The sequence below is a fragment of the Amborella trichopoda genome, chromosome 9, assembly GCF_054954075.1.
Source record: "Amborella trichopoda isolate Santa Cruz 75 chromosome 9, AtrichopodaSantaCruz75HAP2 v2.0, whole genome shotgun sequence".
Taxonomy (NCBI): domain Eukaryota; kingdom Viridiplantae; phylum Streptophyta; class Magnoliopsida; order Amborellales; family Amborellaceae; genus Amborella; species Amborella trichopoda.
This window is the reverse complement of record NC_142344.1, coordinates 14,847,995-14,869,284: the sequence shown is the minus strand read 5'-3', so window position 1 is coordinate 14,869,284 and position 21,290 is coordinate 14,847,995. Positions and strand designations below refer to the sequence as shown.

The 21,290-nt window shown below is 37.7% G+C and overlaps 1 protein-coding gene across 3 annotated transcripts; it reads right to left on the bottom strand.

Moving 5' to 3' along the window:
- Window positions 1–200: 200 nt before the first annotated feature.
- OVA6 (Class II aaRS and biotin synthetases superfamily protein) lies at window positions 201–19,777 on the bottom strand. Of its 3 annotated transcripts, none has more exons than XM_088846514.1 (12): window positions 19,376–19,777; window positions 19,249–19,305; window positions 13,551–13,661; window positions 13,276–13,373; window positions 13,073–13,186; window positions 12,779–12,985; window positions 8,523–8,660; window positions 1,869–2,030; window positions 1,547–1,746; window positions 1,320–1,403; window positions 1,086–1,235; window positions 201–675 (listed from the first exon to the last, which is right to left on the bottom strand). In XM_088846514.1, exons 4-11 carry the CDS (start codon window positions 13,327–13,329, stop codon window positions 1,094–1,096), a joined length of 1,101 nt encoding a protein of 366 aa, XP_088702640.1. In that variant the 5' UTR covers window positions 13,330–13,373; window positions 13,551–13,661; window positions 19,249–19,305; window positions 19,376–19,777; the 3' UTR covers window positions 201–675; window positions 1,086–1,093. The 3 variants fall into 3 exon arrangements, with proteins under 3 accessions (XP_088702640.1, XP_006829100.2, XP_088702639.1); XM_006829037.4 differs by having other exon boundaries at window positions 13,276–13,362; XM_088846513.1 differs by lacking the exon at window positions 19,249–19,305 and having other exon boundaries at window positions 13,276–13,362.
- Between the last annotated feature and the right edge of the window lie 1,513 nt (window positions 19,778–21,290).

Sequence of the window (21,290 nt, the reverse complement as noted above, 5' to 3'; positions counted from 1 at the left end):
AGAAAAAAATGACGAGACCATTTTCCTTTTGGTATCACAAACAACCTTGGCCCTTGGATGTGATCAAGTGGCCAGGGTTGTCCCATTGACCAGACTTATAGTACACAAGAAAATTTTTGAACTTTGTAACACACTTAAAACTGTCAAATTTCACCTTTATCAGCTATAGATAGTCATGACCTTGAACCAAAAGTAAAACATTTGCAGTATACAATTCCTTTTCTTATTTATAAATAAGTTATTTTATCCTCTGTTGCAAACAATACAATCTACAAATTCTAAAAAAAGGGATGCAAAACCATCTTCGATGCGATGGCTTCTCGAAACTTCCACAACAAACTAGACTGGGCACAAAATGCAACATCAAATTTCACAATGCACATAGTTGCTGTGATGCAGTGCTGAATTATAACTATTTGCCATGCTTGTGGGCCACATCTGACCATCCAGAGGTCAGTCTCTTTGGAGAAATCCAAAAAATTGGAATGATACACACTATCCCGAGGTGAGCGTTAATGCAAAACCCAGGTCATCGTCCAATTTGCTTTGAAAACTGAACGAACTCGGATGGAACTTTGATTGGCCGAACCTGTCTCACTTGAAGTCATGAAATTATTCTGTTTTAAGGTTGAAGGTTACCATCCGATCATGTTGAGAATAGGATACTCATTTATCCTACCAGAAAAACATATCCACCATTATTGTAAATTAAATCTAACAATGAATATAAAAATGTGGATTGAAAACTCTATACTCCATCCAAGAAGGGACATAACATAAGCTCTATGCATTTGATATATGCATTGGTTAGCATTGAGTAGTTTGTTGGCTATGCAAATTATAAGAGAATCAAATTCCTCATTTATTACATCATTACATAAATGGAGCAGGAATTGATAAGTAACAAGGTACATTCCAGAAATAAACAGGATAAATGGTGCTAAACTTCGAGATATAATTGCAACTCTCAACTGCTTCGAGAATGAACAAAATAAGCAAAGGGAAAAAGGTAGAGGCACATGTGTAACCCTGATCAATTTTAGAATTGCTTGCAAAAAGAAACAACTCATGCAACAGAACATTACCTCTTGAGTCAGTATGACTTCGCAAATATTGCTACTTCATCAGCTGGTTTCCCGCTCATCAAACAAGTTTTCTGTCCAAGAGGCTGATCAAAAGGGAAACACCTGATTGTTGCACCTGTTTCCTCCTTCACTCTCAACTCTTCTGCATCGCTATGTCATCCAAGATAAAACAAGGCCTAAGTTACTGCTATTACATTAAGCTCACTAGAAAAAGAGAGTATGGAGAAAATTTACCTGGCAGACCATGGACCCCTTGCCCATTTGCCTTGAGAGATTGCTGCCTTTAGTTGATCATAGGAATTAACATCCACTATATTACTGCATTAGAAGAAAATCTATTCATTTTAGCATCTATAGAATTAATCTTCAACCAAGGTAGTCAAAGAGCAACCTATTTAATTTTGTAAAGTGCTAAATAAAAAATCATACTTCATCAGAGTGGAATAAAAATAGAGAGGAACCTGTCTCTGAATGCAGTAGCCTTCTCAAGCAGAGAAGATTGAATTTCCTCCAACCTCTCTCTGACATATGCTTCCAGGATAGAAGGTTCCATCGATATCCCAAAAACCTTCCCTTGCTTTCCAGGAATATCTCTCCTTGAAATGACAATAGTCTTGTTTGAAACATCTCGAGGCCCAACTTCAATCCTTAGAGGAACACCCTAAAGAAAAAATGAACTATTATTGCTCAAATGTCTGCAACCCTAGTTTGCCTTTTTTAGGGCTGAGAACTTTGATGGATTGTAAGATCGAAATACAACATATGCAAAGAAAGAGATCCTACTTTCATCTCCCAAAAATTGAATTTCCATCCAGGGGTCCTCTGCTCTGAGTCATCCAGTTTAACTTTAACACCTGCTCTTCTCAATGCCTCCTCAAGGCTTGAAGCGGCACTGAGAACTGCTGCTTTCTCATCAGATTTCTTCCAGATAGGTACAATCACAACCTGATATTGTTTTATAAGGAAACAACAATCAGTTTTAAAATTGAACCCCCATGTATATGAAGAAGGCCATAGCATTGAACAGCATCTGCCACTATCACTATGCTATATAATATTAAAGAAAGACCAGCATATGTCAAGCAGTAAACTGAATTACTGAACAAAATCAGAACACTAACCCAGCAAAAAAAATCCATTTGTTTTTCTCCTTGAATCAAAAGAAGGCTCAATTCCCATGAAGAGTAGAATGTCGATAACAAATTTCTAGGCGGGGACCCAAATGTTCTATTCTTCTATATTCTTTTTTGAATTCCAATGATCTCTATGCATGGAGAATCAAATAGCACGGCCCATGCAAGTCCATTCTCTGTTTTCTTGGGAACTCTTTCATTAGGAAGGGCGAGATTCTCCTTTGGGCTCCATTAGGGAACTTACAATATCCATCATCATCATCAAAGCCTTCTTTCAACTATTTGAGGTCGGCAACATGAATCCTAGTCTGTCATTCTGCTATATCAAGGACCACACCCTCAGTGAAACTAAAGTTCCTATATCTTTTTATACTTCCAACCATATATTTTTGGCCCTACCCCTTGTCCACTTTGAGCCTTTCACTTGAACCAACTTGCACCAACTACTAAGTGTTGTACTATGTCTGAGCCACACATGGCCAATAGACTTAGGTGGGCGGGCCATGTGCAACGTAGACCTAATAGAGAACTTGTTAGGAGGTGGAAGTTGGTTCAAGTAGAAGACTCAAAAAGGGCAAGGGGTATGTCCTAAAGGACATGGGGGGCAGTAGTGTAAAAAGATATGGGACATATGGCCTCACTAAGCGTATGGCCCTTGATAAAGCAAAATGACGAACCAAGACTTGTGCAGTCGAATCCAAACAGATGGGTAAAGGCTCTGATGATGATGATGAAGCAAATTGGCTCTACCTTAATGACTGAACTAAAGAGTTCCCAAGAAGGCAGAGATTGTGTAGCACTGATTTAAAAAATGAATTAGTGAACCAGATTAGGCACCCCAAAAACCAATCTGGATAGCCATTTTACCATACAAAAAAAATTGTGAACCGGCAAAAAAACACATGAAAAAACAATGAACCGACCAAAAACCAGTCCGGATCGGTGAATCAGCAGTCCAAATTGTTGTTTTACTATAGTGAATCACCGTTTTACGTCAGAACAACCTGTTTCCTTCTAAATTCAACCATTTTCCTGTATTTACGTAGAACCAGAATGGGGTGATCGATTCTCGGGTCAGACAGGACAATTCTGTGCCGACCCAGTATTTTTTAAATCACTGGTATGTAGGGAACAAGATCTAGCTCCCAAATTGCAAACCTGCGGTAGAGCAGAAGCACCACAGATGGAAAATCTCAACTATGATGCCATACACCCCAGATTTGAGTACTACTGTTGAGCTTTCTAAGAGAAATGGGTATCGGCCTTCTCATATGCCCTTAAAGGCATGTTAAGAACAAAACCAACTCCCAAGCCATGCAGGTGTCAAAAAATTTGTAAGGATTATCATTAAATGCAACAAGATAATCGTTTCCATCCAAAGCCAAATTGATCACATTTAATAACCAACTTAAAAATTTTCTATTTTTTGAAAGCTAAGCCACCTTAAGTAAGAAAGGAAGTCCCATTGCAATAGAACAAACTTCCAACCCACTAAGCTGCAATGTCACCATTGGGAATGTGGAAACACAAAAGGTGAAAGGCCCCGAGTAGGATCCTATACCACAAAAATTCTCCAATCCTAGATTATCTCATGAGCAACAATTAAAATTCAATTTAAGAGATCCAGGAGCAGGTTTCTCCCTCACAACAATCAGATATGCTACATGGTATCCAGAGAAAACCACCAATTTCCAATCCCCAAGCACATCACCAAAAAGATCTATCATTCAAGATGAACAAAATAACATGATATCACCATATCATATCACAAATGACATGGAGACTGACGTTGAAAAGCAAACTTTAGGACCAAGATTCAGGTCTTTAGAGGCCCTTTTCAGCCTAGTTCACCGAGCGAAGCTGGCATAGCAGTTTCACTCTTGTAGGGCTCTCGATTCCCTTTCTAGAAAGGATCATAATATAAAATTTGATACCAAAGCAAAAAGTTATGACTTTCAAAAAATTCGAGCATTGCTTCATGTTTTTTAGGATGAGTTTCTCTTATTTTATTTTCTCAAAAGTTTCAATTTCAGATTCAATTCTAATAAACGTTCTAATTACATTAGGGGCCGTTGGCAATTGGAAGCTAGAAACAGAAGTTAGTGTTTCTAGTTATGAGATTCGGATGTTGGACAATTTCGTATCTAGTATGAGATTCAGATGTTGGCAACTGGAAGCTGGAAACATAAGTTAGTGTTTCTAGTTATGAGATTCAGATGTTGGACAATTTCGTATCTAGTTAGAAACATTGTGCTTGTTAACCTATACAGAAATCAACAAATCTGTGTTTAGTTGAACCTGAAATTTCGTAAACCTGAAGATCTGAAAATCAATAGTTTTAACCAGTGTTTTAAAAATCGACCACCCGAGCTGGAATCGTGCGATCCAGATCGAGTATCGCTCAGCCGGTCTCAGATCGTGTAGAAAAAAGGGATACGGACGATTCTATACCTAGAATCGCCCTGATGACATCATGAGTCACCAAGTGATGTCATGGATCACCAAATCTGACTCATCAGTAACGTTTTTCTATTAAAAAATTGAACTACATGCCCCACCTGGCCCATGAATTAAACCCTCAACTGCTTATGTCAAAAAAGCCCACTTACACGTGGCCCTGTAACACCAATACTTATTGTTATGGGTGGGTTGGAGTCTTTTATACGACCTTTTCTTCCCACATCCCTTCGATGTGGGACAATTCTCTAATACACTTTTGCATTCAATAAACTTCATATCTAATAAAAAACTAATACTATTAAGTGTACTATATTACGTGGGTGTACGATTAGGTGGGGATGAGAACACGTCATGAATAAGGGTGTATGCCCGATGGTGGCAATTAAATTATATGATAAAAAAAAGAAAAAAAATTATTAAAAATAATAGATGACCACCCCTATCTTTCACCAAAAAAATTTAAATTTACTTACCCCAAAAAAAAAAAAGACTCTATTAGGCTATTATCTCATGGGATTATTTCATTATATAATTAAGAATTAATTAATTAGTTAATTGGGATTAAAAAATTAATACTAGCTCATAGGATATTAAAAAAAGAAAAAAAATAATACTAATACTAGTTTATTGAATATTAAAATAATATTAGTTCAGATGATATTTTAAGAGAAAAAAATAACACTAACTCATATCACTTTAGAATTTATTTCAAGTTGCTTTATCAATTATCCCACATTGCAAATATGAATTTCTTTATTTATTTTCCTAGTTTTATTAAAATATGATTGCAAATTTATGTTACTAAATTCTATATTTCTATAAACACTAATTATTATACATTAGATTTATTTATTTATGAGGGTCATACCCTTGTTTTTTGAATCATGTTTATTATAATATTGTAATTAATAATTATACTAATTACAATGATAATCAAATCTTATATTTTATTTATTATTTTATTTACGTTATAAATTATGTAATGTATTATTTTTTGTTATAGTTCTAAATTGGAATTTTAAATTAGATTATATTATAAGACAAATTTCAAATTTATTCTTATTTGTATAGTAAAATTATGATAAAATAATAAAATACAAACCAATAATTCTAGTTTCAATGTATAATATTGTATTTAGTGAGGTTTTTAATATATCTTTGATGAGAATCTTCATACAAGGAAAGAACATCTCAATATTCGCATATTGATGCAAAAAAATAAAAGTTATAAATGTAGTACCCTCATTTCTTATTGGATTCCTAAAAAACAACATTTATAGTGATTCTTAATAATTTTTTTGAATTTGTTTCACAGATTCGGCCTATTCCCGATCCGAAACGCCGATTCACCAATTCTGATGGGTTTTTGGGGTACCCGATCTGGGGCACCGATCCGTGTTTTAAACCACTGGTTTTAACATTCATTGCAATTTTCATGGATGAATGAGATTTTGAAATTATGGCTCATCCATGGTAGGTCTAAGAAAGTGATGGCATAGATCACATAATGTATTTATAGTTCACATGTAAAATGCTATCAATCTCAACCATCCAATCTTGATTGGATGGTTGAAAGCACGTTTCAGTACTTCAATTTTAATTTTCCTTTTTTCAGTACATGAGATTTGGTCAGTTATACTTGTCACCCTCAGGCAGTAGTAAAAAAGAAAAAGTACTTTTAAACAAAGACAAAAATACCCCAATTTTTTAGGGGTATTTTGGTCATTTTCTGAATATTTTTTTATATTGTTTAGAGATGCACCGGCATGAGGCACACATGCCCTCAAAATTTCATCCCAATCTGATTTTTATTAAAAAATGAAAATTAGGCATGTGACTTAGGCGGGTTTGGTTGCTATTCAAATGAGAAATCGCACTTCTTAACAAATGAGAAGTTTGCACTTACATTAGGGAGCGGGGGGAGTTGCACTTTTCAAAGAGCCTTTAAGATTCCGAAACCAAAGACCTTTCAGACCTGCTTTGTTTGTTACATTTGTTCTTCATAACCAGTTTGGGAAATGACATCTCATCTAAACTCTGGCCTTTTGAACGTCTCTTCTTTCTCCTATGCTCTCGCTTCCAGTCCCTCCTTTCCTTCGAACTTGACAAAGGCCTGGCTAACTCCAATCCCACCCAAAGTAAAATTGTTCTCTTGGCTAGTTGTTTGCAACCGAAATTTAACCTAGGACCAGCTACAAAGAGAAGGTTTCAATCTGGCTAATCGTTGCTATTTATGTAGAGAAGCTAAAGAAAATCACAGCCATCTCCCTCTTCACGGCAGTGTTATCTCAGTTCTCTGGACACAGATACTTTGAGGACTGCTTTCTGCTGATTTTTCCCGGCCATACCCCAAACCAGGATTACTAGCATTTTGATAGCATCTGTGTTAGCCAGCCTGTGGACAATTTGGGTGAATGCGACTCTAGGATGTTCAGGGTTAAGTACAGACCCACGCCAGCCGTCGCAGAATATGTTAACTATCTCACTATTTTTGGGCTTCAAACTTCAAGCCATGAAACTATCAAACTTAATATCAAGGTGATCTGTCAATAGCCTTGGCCGTTATGAGTTTGGGGCTATTATTTGTGACTCATAAGTAAATGTTCTATCCTCCTCCCGGGAATACATAAGAATCGGGCTTTCTATTTGGGGCCGAGCCAGGTACTCTTCTTTAAGGCTTGAAAAGACTCCAACCAAGATTGGGCAAAAAATTCTTGTAGTGCAGGGGGACTGTGAGAACATTATAGGTTGCGCCACTGGAAAATATCAACAACTGTGGAGACTCTCCAATTTTTGATCAGGTATTTCATCTATGCAAGCATCTTCAAGTCACCTTCCATGATACCTGGCAAGACAAATGCGGCAGTAGATGCCTTGGCTAAAGAAGGTGCTGCTGAAGGTTGTACAACAAGCACTACTTGAAGAAAGCGTCCCTCGGCTTCCGTGTCCAAATTTGTTCGGATGGCTTCTTATTTTATCTTTCTACCCTTCTCCCTTAGTTTTTCTGTTTTGCCACCTTCCCCCCTAAATCTCTCTTCTCTTTTTTCTTTCTCACTCACTCAATCCCTCGGTCTTCTCTCTTTCTTCCTTTTCCTGAATCTCTCTCTTCATTTCTCACATTTCCTGTTTTCCCAAAATTCCTTCTCATTTCGCCTATTTCTTCTCAATTTCTCACACCTTTGAGTTCTTCTCTCTCGCCTCACCTGTTTTTTCTCCCCCTTTCCTCTCACCTCCAATGTTTTCTCCATGTCACCTATGTTAGCGTTGAGCTTTGATTATGGGTTGCCTTCACTATCTTTTGCCCTCCTTTGTGGTTTTCAGCTTTTTGCCAGGTACAGGATCAACAGCTGCGCCACCACTATTTTTTTATCTTTTTATACTGTTCAGATCATTGGCTGGTACAGCATTGACAGTTGGGTCACCTCTACCTCTTGCTTTTACTCCCTCTTCTTTGCCCTCAAAAAAAAAACACCCCTTTCATTTCCTCCAATCTCCTCTCCGTTCGCTGAAATTACTTTTCTTTCTCCTATGATTATGTAAATCTCGAAAGTGTTGAGCTCCCGTTTGATGGGTATCTCTCACCACCTCTGTTTACTGGTAGTCATCTCTTTTTCTGATTTCTCATTTTTGGGTCAATATGTTTTAAATTATAGAGCATCCGGCATGTCCGCAACCTCCCTCAAATCTCATGATAAAATGTGTACATACTTCTATAATATTATCAACTTTTTGAAATAAAAAAAAAGGTGCTCATCCCACATCCATTGAGCAACAATTTTGCAAAATGTAAACTGCAAGAGAAAACTCTAAACAAATACAAAACATTTAATGGCAAGAAAATCACCTGTATTGGTGCTATCCTAGGGGGAAGCATCAAACCAGCATCATCTCCATGGGTCATGATAATGCCACCGATAAAACGGGTACTCACAGCCCAAGACGTCTGCCATACATATTGCCTTTGGCCATTTTCATCAGCAAACTGCCCAGGATCAAATATGTGAAAATTTATCAAGAGTAATCATACTAATTCATGTGAACTCAAGAATCCCACATCTGCATATAGCAAAGTCTTTGCTGCTGAACAATTCCTATGGATACAGGAGATCAATAATTCCTGGACTCATTTCCAGCCAAACACAATAACAAGAACTTGCGCCAATATAACACAGCACAGTATGATGAAATCAAAATTCCTGTTCAGAGTAAAAACTTTCTGAAATCCTCACAAATAAATCACAGAAAATGATAATCAAATGCTATGCAATATAAACAAGTACATCACAGGAAGCCAATAGAAAGCTCACAAGCATTCTATCACTTCATCTAGCAGACATAGCTATCTCCAAATAAGGAAATTTTGACATATTTGTTTACGCGGTATTATCCAGAAAATAAAGCAAAGCGCAATCATAGAAAATTGACAGGTAAATATTTTACCCTTTAATGCATTATTCTAGCATTTATTGAATATACAAACTTATAGGCAAGTAATATTCCAGCATTTGCTCAAATAACTATAAATGATCAAATCAAAGCTGAATGTTAGACCTAGTTTGCGGCATCTTTCAGGTTGAAACAGCAGCCAAACACAACCAAACAGTTCATTATGAATTACAGATATATAGTATAAAAAGGTTAGATGGTATAAGCAGGACTGAAGTCCAAATAGCCTGACCTAGTTTCATGCCCAAGGAATAACCAAATAGGATCAGACTTACCAAGTAGGTGGGTTACATTAGATAGACAACCAACATAAAACTTTGCGACACTTACGAAATAAGTGGATTGCATTAGATAGGCAGTCAGTGTAAAACTTTGCCACATCTTATCATGAATCCTAGCTGACCCCACATAATTAAGATGAGGCTTGGATGATGATGATGTTGATGACGATGATGATGATGATGATTAGACTCACCATTCACCAAGCTAGTTCAAACTTGCTGCAAGATATCACACTAAAGGAACATTCAAAAAAAAAAAAAAAACAGAGAGATCATACTAAAGGACAATTGAAACACAAGTGCAACCAAGTATCCTGAAGATGGGATTCAATAGTAACTCCAGGAAGTTACAGGGAGCTCCTCGATCCGGTGGAGCGGGAACGGAACCTTAGACCTTGGGGGAGTGCCAACCTCATCACTTACGATCATGTTTCCTCCACCATGAGTGGATGTGAACTTATGAGCCATTGGAGCCAAAATGACTTCTCTCATGGGATTTAAATCCCATGGATTATGGATTAGAGGTCGAGGATCTCATATCCATGTACAGAAGAAATGTTCCATAACGTGGGAAAAGCTGCAAGCCATCAATACACTTGCAAGCAATTGGTAAGTTTAAAATCTGACAATTTCAACATGTTATAAAAAAAAAAGGTGACCAAACTGGAATCAACTGGCTCAAATTGGAAACAGTGAGGTGGGGGATCCAAGTTGCCTGATTTCCCCGTTATTTTATTTTTTATTTTTTAAAATTCTTTTTAATTCAATCCGTACACTAATTCGGATAAACAATCACCTTATTTAAACTGGGTGAATCGAATATATGCCCCAACGATTCAGAGCACTGATATCTTCCTAAACATTGATTTTAACTTGAGAATCATTTATGAGCATGATGAATATTGTAGAGAAACGTAACCTTGGGATAAGATTCTATTTAGAAATACATTTAATGCCAACGATGCAGTGCTCAAAAAAAAAAAGAGAATTAGTTTGTATTTGACAATAAAAGAAAAAAGTTCAAAAAAAGATAAAAAATTCAGGTCAAAGGAAAATGCCAAAATCTATTTTGCAATAGCTAAAATGTCCACATAAAGCTATTGTAATGATTAACGAGGTCACAATGTAATAGAATCTGGATGCAGTATACGGAGTTCCTTGTGTTACAATGTAATAAAATGTGTATCCCATGACTCTTCGACTAAGGTAGAGGTTACGATGCAATAGAATCTGGATGCAGTATACGAAGTTCCTTGTGTTACAATGTAATAAAATATGTATCCCATGACTCTTGGACTGAGAACCTTATCATTTAGGAATTAGATCCCAAAGAAACCGGGAACTCAAACAAATGATTAATGGAACTCATTCCCTTGAAAAGGGATCGAGATCCTAAATTCCAAACGAACAGTGATCCCTGAAGATGGCTTTTCGGGATCTTAGGATCAAGATCCCAGAAAGGATCGCCTACCAAAGTAGATGATCCTGGTAACTATGGCTGAAACTGCAAGCAACCGATGCACATGGTACATTCACAATCTTGCTAGGTGTTTGTATTCAAGAAGACAAGGTTCAGATACCATTGTATCATGTTGAGGTGATTGTTGGAGGGTAAGGTTGCATTCACATCTCTAGCATCGAGCGAGGGACTGGGAGAGGAGTAAGCAAGGACCACTAGATGTCAAAAATAGCAAAGTATGCTGCGCAATCATTTGAGGGATTCTGGAGACAGACAAAGATGAACCTTGTGCTCACAAGGCCAATATAAAAGACCATCCAGTTTGCAGATAGCGATAAAGCTATCATAGGAGATGCCTATGAGGGAGGAGCAATCTTGCAAGAGATTGCAATTGCTTTGTACAATCCATCAACTCTTTATCAGAAGGTGATGGAATTTAAGTGTTGGGAGAGAGAGAGGAGTAGAGGACGAATCTCCCTCTCCACTACCTGGCCTTTGTTCTAATGCCAAAGTGAAAAGTAGAGGAAACCCCATCATGACATGAAGGTGTTAACTTGTAAAAAACAAAAAAACCCTAAAAGTTAATTCAGATGAGAATGAGATTGGCCAGTTGCAAAAGCATAACAATGATATGGTTAGTGACAAAAGGGTATTGTTATTCTACAATCTATTACTATGGTTGACTAATACCGTTTTCTAGCAGGACTTGTACAATTGTGGTGCTAGAATTATATTCACTCACTATGAAAGCACTATCACAAACCAGCAACCCCTCAAATACAGAGTATGTGTTGGAGCACTTATAAATACATAAACAGCTTCAAGAGTACGATAATGCTAAGTCCAAGTCACTGGTTTACAAGCACGGTAATGATAGGTTGTTGAGTACAATATGTGCAGATTACAAGTCAACTTATGAGAATTGGGACAGTCATCCTAACAATGACCACCTCAACATTGACACAAAGGCATTATTAAAAACAACTCGATGCTGGCGATGATTCTCGCCCTAGAGAGCATATGTCAGCGCTGCAACTAGCCACAAGGGATCTGATGCACCAATTGCTGCAGGAGATGATGAAATTGCCCTTGCCACTAGGCAGCTACCTCATACATGGTATCAATCTTATACTATTTTAAAGTAAGGCACACCTCAAAAACCCATCAGAAAAAGTTATAATGCTAAAAACCGTCAAATTGATCATCTCAACCTCAAGATGTATGGATTTAAAAAAGAAGATTTCAAGCCATGAAAATATAACTTGTAATGCATTATCTGAACATTTCATTTTAACAAAATTTAATTATTTATAGAATTGCTCAACCTGTGTAATTTTGAAACTTCAAATTTCACAATTAGAGGTGACAAAAGATTTTCATGCCATCACAAGGCTTTCATGCCATCACAAGGCTTTCCAGCAACAAAACTGTATATTTCCGCATAGTTTTGAGATGCACCCTATTTCAACAATATAATGTTGACACTAATTCAAATCTCACCCATATATATAATGCGAAAGCAGTGGATTATGCAGTTTGAAATTTTTTAATCACTTCTAGAAAACAAAGAGAGGGTGTATGTGTATTATAAAGGATGCTTCCTGCAAAAGCTTTCACATACATATAGTGCATACAGCATATACTCTAGGAACATTCCCTTATAAGCCCATTCTAGGGAGCTTCAAAAATGGGTTAGTCCTAGGTTCCTGCTCTCACAACTATATATTTATGTGTGTGTGTGTGTGTGTGTGTGTTCAAGAAAGCACAGTCAAGACATTGTCTCATAGTTTAACAAGTGTGAGAACATATGTACTCAGTTAAGAAATATCAGGCCATAATACAAGTACCCCATCCCTTTATAGAAATCTTAAATCTAGCGGTTTCATCCATGCTACAGAAAGCAATCAAACTGACCTGTGTTCCAAAGGCATGTGAAAAGTTCTGCCCAAGATTGTGGCTGGTTCCAGCTTGTAATGCTTTGCGATCACCCATCATTGCTTCAATAGTGTATGTACATGAAGCACCGGCAAATGTCTCGGATCTCGACTTGCGACCTACAATGACAGGTATTGCAGCTTGCTCATAAGCAAATGTGTTATACACGTCAATCATCTGCAAAGCCTGCGAAATAATACCATCCATAAGCTTCGCCACCAGATAACATCACTGGCCCAATGAATCAGAATATGAAGTACAGCAAAAAAATACCTCTTTTTCTGCCTCTTCTGCAGTTGCATGAGCTGTGTGACCCTCTTGCCAAAGAAACTCAAGAGTCCTCACAAATGGTTTCGTACGCATTTCCCATCTCGTGACATTTGCCCACTGAAAGAACCAAATAATAAATTGAATACTTTCTCAGAACTGAGACAGGAAATAGGACAAAATGTTCAAAAAAAGCAATAGAAGTTTACCTGATTAACCATAAGTGGAAGATCTCGATAACTATGAATCCACTGAGTAAACATGTGATTAACAATGGTTTCACTAGTTGGTCGCACCTGGCCAAGTCCTCGAAAGTGCAAGTAAATAAATTAGAACCAAAACTCCCTTTTCCTGGTAATGTTACAATCACGTAGAAATTTACCAAGAAATTCAAATGAAACAAGTCACCAGATTAATGCGAAACGAATCTCATATATGGGTTTCACAATTAACAACTAAAGCACTTCTACAAGATGCAAAATACCACAAGTTTCTCTTCAAGTTCTTTTCCCCCTCCAATTGTTACTACTGCTAGTTCTGGGCTGAAACCTTTGACATGGCTGGCTTCTTTCTCGACGAAAGAGTAAGGTATAAACTGTAGTTAACATTGGAGTCACAGGGGTCAGAAAATGTGGGTCCAAATCTCAATTTAAAAATCTTCATAAAAACAGATATTGAGGATAATTTTGCAAACTAAACATTCACATGACAAGATTTTTTTGCGAGCAAAATAGATTTTGAATGTAGAACAAGAATAGCAATTTCAAGCCACAAATCAAGTATTTAAACCATAATTGATGGGATAGGGAGTGGGAGAGGGGGACCATGAAAAGCTATAGGATCCCTATGGTTAGGAGTATTGTCCGCACAAAGCATATCTCAAGCACTGTTTCAAAAAACGGACCGCCCAACACCTGGGCGGCCGCCTAGGCAGATATCCCTGGGCGCCTGCCTGAACCCGCCTAGGCAGCCGCCCAAGGCCTGCGCTCCACCCAGAGACAGAAATGCTGCTCCTTGAGGGTATTTTGGGTTTTTTTTAATACTAAATGGGCAAAATTATGGGTTTGGGTTTCATTTGAAACCTAAAAGCAATTAGAGACTATTTTAGAGAGAGAAAAGCCAAAAAAAAAATATTTTTCTACTAGGCCGCCTAGGTTCTGGGCGCCCACCTAGGCCTTGAGCAGCTTGGACCCCCCTGACCGCCTAGGTGCCACCTAGCGCTTTTTGAAACATCGATCTCAAGGATCAAGATCCCCAAATGTTAGAAGTTGAAACACTTTTGGGGATCTCGATCACTACAACCTTTTCCAGAGCTTGCTTCCAAACTTAAAGAGTATATATCTAGGACTATATATACTCTTTAAAGCAGAGATTTCTTTATTTATAGCCAACCAATCATGCAACTATATTAAATGAAGACAATCATCAGCTTGATCATTATCTTGATCTTTAAGGTAGGAATCGAGACCCCTAACATCAGGGATCAAGATCCACGGCTCTAAAAATCAAGACACCACAAAGATCCCTTTCTTGGATAGCAGGTGCAAGATTCTAGAGTGGGATTGCTGCCTAAGTTGGGAGGTCCCAACCACTATGATCTAAACAATCATCATTGAATTTCTCTGTTGTAGTAAGTTTATATGTTCATTCTCAATGTGGAGAGTAACCTCAACTATACAAATAAGAAATGATAACACAACCACCACTGGTTCTTCAATGTACAGCATAAGAAATGCAATAGTTCACTATGGCATTTCAAAAATTCATTGACAATTCACCATTAATAAAGTCAATAGTATCAATAGGCAAAAATAGATCTTCCAAATGGTATGGACAATTGAGAGAGAAAAACATAAGCTGAAATATAAACAAATGACAGCATCAAATCTCCCAAATAGACTCCTAACCCAATTGTTTATCAATGCAAATAATATTCGCAAATGATAATATAAAATACCAATAACATAACTTACTTTAAGAGAAGTAAAGAATTAAGACCATTTATCTTTGGTTCAACAATATCATACATAAATGGCTGCTAAATTTAAAATCAGATTGATGGAGATATTGCTATTGACCAAGCTCAAAATTCAAAAGAAAATTTCTCAATCTTTATGACACAGCCTAAACTTCAGAATTTGACAGACATTTGAAGGTTTAGAGTGATTGTGACCTCCTTATACCAAAGGAAAATGAGCATACATTGTTTTAAAAAATGGTCCGCCCGGTGCCTAAGCGCCCGCCTAGGCGTTTTTTAACAAAAAACTGCACGCCTCATGAAAAGGCACCCAAAAGGAGCGTTTTTACCTGGGCGGGCGCCGAGCACCCAGGTCTGGGCTGACGCCCAGGTAGGTCAGGCGGAAATTGCTTTTTAAATTCGTCCAAAAGGGCAGAATGGGTCATTTTGACCCCCAAGTTTGTATAAAAAAGTTATGGGGTCTATTTTTTAACCCCCAAAAGTAAAACATATGTTGCGAAATGTAATAAATTACAAAATTTGACACAAATATATGCATATATGTACTTTAGGATAGCAAATATTTTTAAAGATGCTATGATTTTCCACTACAGGGCTAAAAATGGATGATTTTCCACTACAAAGCGCCCGAGGATCTGGGCGCTGGGCGTTGGGCGTCAAGCTGACCGCCTAACGTTTTTTGATACCTTGCGATCCTATAGTATGCAAAGCCTTCACTTTAACCCCATAGACAGTAACATTATGCTTCTGATTGTCTGCTTTAGACCCAATGTACAATTAATACAGTCCATCTTAATCATATTATCTCCAATATGGGTAAGGCTGCCGCTTGTGCCACTTGTGATGCCCAAGACATTCATGCGATACCTTATACAATATGAGTACAATAGTCCGATTTTATTTTTACCACTTGGTCCCATATGGTTCTAGAGAAGTCTAGGTGGATCATGAGAGGTCTAGAGGACTTCTAGATTCAACCAAAGGAAAGAATTAGCAAGGAGTTCTCTATAACATTGTATACTAAATTGTTCCTAACCGTTGGATTGGTGACACTTGTACTTAATCTTGACCATTCATTGTAAGGCCCAGTGCCTATATAGGGAGGAGGGCTTTTCATTTGGGAGGTACCTCAGAAACTTGTAAGTATTTCAGTGTTATAGTGAATACAAGAGCTCTTCCTATTTTTATCGTGTCCCTTTCTAGTATGTGTTCGTTTCTTTCTTATGTGAGTTGGTGACTCTTGTGAGTAGGTGTGCACATTACTAGGTTTTGCACATTAGTAGGTTAGCTAACTTGTCCTCAAAGGGTTGAGTGCACGAGTGTTGCACGGTCGATGCGCGGGACTTCACTAAGGCTATGAAAAATGGTATTAGAAGCTTGCTTGTGGGAGCTACGGTTTTTGTAGATTAAGAGAGTAGCACCATGGCTTCTGAGGTGACAAAGATGACCAAGCTCGTAGTCAAGCTCGTGACAAAAAGGAGAAAAGGGACAAGCCCCAAGACCCTTTAGCGGCACTAGAGAAACATGTGGCACGGCTAGAGCTAGCTGCTTGCAATGGGTAAGACCGATTTGCGGAGATCGGAAATAGCATAGAGGGACTCGAGGCTTGGCTCAAGGAGCTCAAGAATGAGACGTGGGATGCTCTAAATGAGATGATGGATACTCAACAAAAGATGGTGGTGATCCTAGTGAAGTTGCAAGATCAAGTTGATGAGGTCAGGATTGATTTGGCCCTATGTAAGAGAGAGATGAGAAATAGAGGCTTAGTGACCCAAGAGACCCCTAAGATATGCACACCTGATCCTAAAACCTTTGGTGGAGTTAGGGATGCCAGGGAGTTAGACAACTTCCTATGGCCAATGGATAGGTACTTTGAGGCCATCTCCTTGAGGGATGAAAAGGCCAAGGTACATACTGCAACTATGTAACTCACCAATGCAGCAACACTCTAGTAGCGTAGAAGACATGCTAATATTGAGCAGGGTAGCTGTGTTAGCAACACTCTAGTGTGTTTTCAAATTTTGCGTTTTTTGCGATTATTCATTGGAATTAAAAGTGTGTAACTGTGTAAATTCAAAAAATGAAGTCAAATAAATAGCCCTAACATGATTTTTAAAGATCATTTTCATTATACTTATATAAATGTGGCACGAAATATATATATATATATATATATATATGGGGTGGCATGAAATCACTATATATATATATATATATATATATATATATATATATATATATATATATATATGGGGATTGAATACTATAAGACCGTTTAACATTGTTACAAGGGGGCCACAATCTCTCCTAGCCCTTAGATGTCAAATTGGATGGCTTGAGGTATGTCACAAAGTAAGAAAATTTTTGTTTTTTGAACCTTATGTCAGCAACATCAAGTCCCTTTTATTTGGCCAGTACCTAGCCAAGTGTATAACTGATCATCTTCACAGCAAACTAGTAGTAGAAGAAAAGACATGCGTGATGAACAAAAAAGCAACTTTTCAAACAAGAAACCTACTACAATGGGCAATTAGATCCACAACTAACCCAAAGTAAATTTCACTTATGCCAACAATGGAATGGCTCGATTATTTATTTACACAGAAAAGTTGCTAAAAACACATATGACATATTAATCTTCTGCATTACGAATGAGAAGGGCAATGATATTACAACATTTGCTGGATCATGTTGCTTAGATAAATAAAGGATTAAGAACACATCAAAGTCATTTTCATGATACTCTGCTGAATCATGGTGGCTACATTTGTTTGATGAAGTATAGATGAATCCATATAGAATCCTCCAACTACAATTGAAAAAAGAAAAGAAAAGATAAACCAAAAAAAGGAGATTGATGACATTCTACTCCGGAATTCACAATTCTGAAACATGAAACAAAAGAACCCTTCACAAATAGATGACAAAGAAAATACAACTTCAAGGAAACAAGCCATAACCTGTTGAAACTCTAGTGTTATATTGTGCTAATATAATCTATTGGAGGTAAACGATAAATAAATGACCAACAATGATATGCCAAGAATGAGCCTATGCGAACAATAAAACATGCAATGCTGGATAGAGACATTAGAGGGAAGAAGAAAGCAAAGAATAGGTAAGACAAAAGTCAGCCATGCAGACAGCACTTCCCCATGAGAATGATTCAAAAGTAAGACCAGCCTCCATTAATATAGGAACAATACATATGGCACAAACGTGGGAGAAAAAAGCTAATCTAAGATAAAGACAACACTGTCCCTACGAATGTGACTATATGAGTAAACAGGTCGGCCTATAGTAGGAAAGACATTTTTCTTATGGATTGAGATAACAAACACATGCGAGATAATATTCTTAGTTCATCCTTCTGAAAATGTAGGACCATGCACTGCTGACCATGTGCATCAATGTGCTTGATCCATCGGGAAGTTGGAATTACATAAGAGAAAGCTGAGAACTACAGTATGGGGAAAACAAAAATCACTAGTAGAGTTGGCATAAGCATTGGCCTAGGTGCTTCTTTATAGCTCAATAACCATTACACTAACGTAATATTCATGATCCCTTGATCTAGGCATGAAATTTTTTTAGACATACTATATGAAGAATATTAACTTTAAAAAGTTTTATATTCCCAAAATTCTGTCATTTTTCTTTTTCTGAGAAGAGAAACGGACATAAAGTGTATGTTCATATTACACTGGTGGAGGTGATTTCTTGCACATTTTGGGTTCAAATTTTCATCAATATGGATGAGAGTCCTTACACAGTCACATGCAACATTGAAAAAGCTCAATAGTCCCGCACATAAAACACACAAACAATCATGCACGAAAACATTTTCACAAGGGTACAATGTTTCAAACACCTTTGGAGCATCAAGTTTTTCCTACCTGCAATATAATGAATCACTGCAAACAACACTAACAAAGGGGAAGAAAAAACCTCGCTCGATGTTCTCGATAAAAATAGCAAGACATTTCACATAAAGAATTCAGTCTGCACAACCCAAAAATGTGGTGGGAGATGCTTTATAACAGCCATATCAATTCACTTCTCCATGACACTTAGAAGATGAAAAAGAACTCCAAGGTCCAAAGAACTGAAACTAAATTTCGCGGCATTCAATTGAAAACGAAGTATCCGAAACTAGGATCCCATTGAACAGAAACAAGAGTAAAAATGGGAACAGAAACCATGCCTGAGGAAAGTACATGTTGCTGTGCCCTGTTTCCTTAAACTTTACATTCAAATAGTCCTGGAACACAAAAATTTTACACTCAAAACCAGAACAATCAAAAAATGAAGAGAGAAAAAGAGAGAGAGACCTGGATGGCTTCCCAGATGGCATATCCATATGGGCGTATGACCATGGTACCGCGCACAGGGCCATAGTCGGCGAGCTCGGCCTGCGAGATTACATCCAAATACCACATGTTGAAGTCCTGAGAGCGCGGGGTAATGCCTTCCTGGTTGGGTTTTGGGAGCCTCTCTTCATTTTCCTGCACCTGCTGTTGCTTTTGTGGCTGAGTAGAGAAGCCACTGGAGATGGAGGTGAGGCAACTGGAGAGGGAAACACGACCAGTATTCTGCCGGAAAACAGAGAGAGAGTGGCCGCAAATTAAGAAAGGATTCTTAGAACGAGAGGCGAAGAGGTTGAGAGAGGAGGAGAGGCGAAGAGTTCCCATGGCGGCCAAGAACCTCCGCTCTCTCCCTCTTCCTAGTGAGCCGAATTGGCGCCTCAGGTGAGAACGGCTTTATCCCGTAAAGTTTCATTATTATTATTATTATTATTATTTATTTTTTTTTTTTATTTTGGTCGTGAGAAAGGGTGGCAATAGATCCGAACCCAACCCGGGAGCCGATGCATAGACCCGATTCGGGTGTCAGTACGGATTAAAAAATTGGACATGTTAGGGTCCAAATCTTGGACTTGAACACTAGTTTTTGGATGCGGGATTGGGTTGGGTAATATTTTCAGATCACAATATATTAAATGTATTTAAATATATAAATATTTTAATTTTTGAGTCGTGTTTGGGTCCGGGCCATGTACTATATTTTTAACCTGAGTCTAGGTCCCGCGCGACCTTTTTTAGACTGGGTCTGTGCCCGTGCCCGTGTCTAAGTCCCACACTACATTTTTTTATCTGGATCCAGGTCCCACACTATATTTTTTGGTTTAAGTTCGAGCCTCATACTATATATTTTGGTCAAGGTCATTTTTTTAGGTTCAACTCTGGATTCAATCTGACCAGTTTTGCTGCCCCGAAATCGATATATTGTGCTATAGCACCCTGTCTAAAAGCATCCCCTTCCAAAATCCCATCTTGGAGATGTTGGGTTTGGTGATAGCTAAATCACCATACCCATATTTTCTTCTAAAGACTAGGGTATTATGAGAAATATAAATTTGACTGTCTTAGGAAGCAAGATTAGGGTCTTATGAGAAATAAAAAATTGATTTTCTTAAAAAACAAGAAAGTGATATCTTTATAAGAGAGTAAATGAAGACATAATACCCATCCTTTAAGTGTCACCCCTTTAGGGTTATGGGAATGTATCTCCAATACGGAGAGAGACATGGCCTTCGAGAGAGAGGTGGTATTCCCATGACTTTTGGGTTGGTTAATTTTCATTTCTAGAGAGAGAAAATATCTATGTTGCTCTCAAGGTTATCTTTTCGGCAACGGTATTGTGGTGGAAAAGATGATGTTGATCGACAGTATTGCTCGATCAGGAGAACGGGTTTAGAAGGGAAGATCGGTGATGGTCTTTTACTGATGTTTAGAGATAGGTATTATCTCTTATAACCCAAGACTGTAATCTTCATTGTAATAGTGGATTTCTAGTTGCCGAGGTCGTGGATGCAGCCCTATAAGGTGAACCACGTAAATCTTGTATTGTTGTGGTGTGCCTTTTTGTGTTTGATTTATTTCTCACATTCGATTTATAGTTGTATTCATCTACTTCGCATTCAGCCAATCATGTATAAGATCTTGGGTGGGATCCCGGTGTTTGAGATTCCCGGTTCCGCAAGCTATGGGGTTCTCGAGAATTCTATAGGAGATGGATGTGGGAGCTAAACTTTCACACCAAATAATCCTACTAACCTAATCTTGAATCACTAATGGCATGTTTGGTTCGCGTGAAATTATTTTTTGGAAAACATTATTATATGAAAAAATTCTCTTACGTGGTTAAGTATCGGAATATTGTTACATGAATTAGCTATCAATTAGT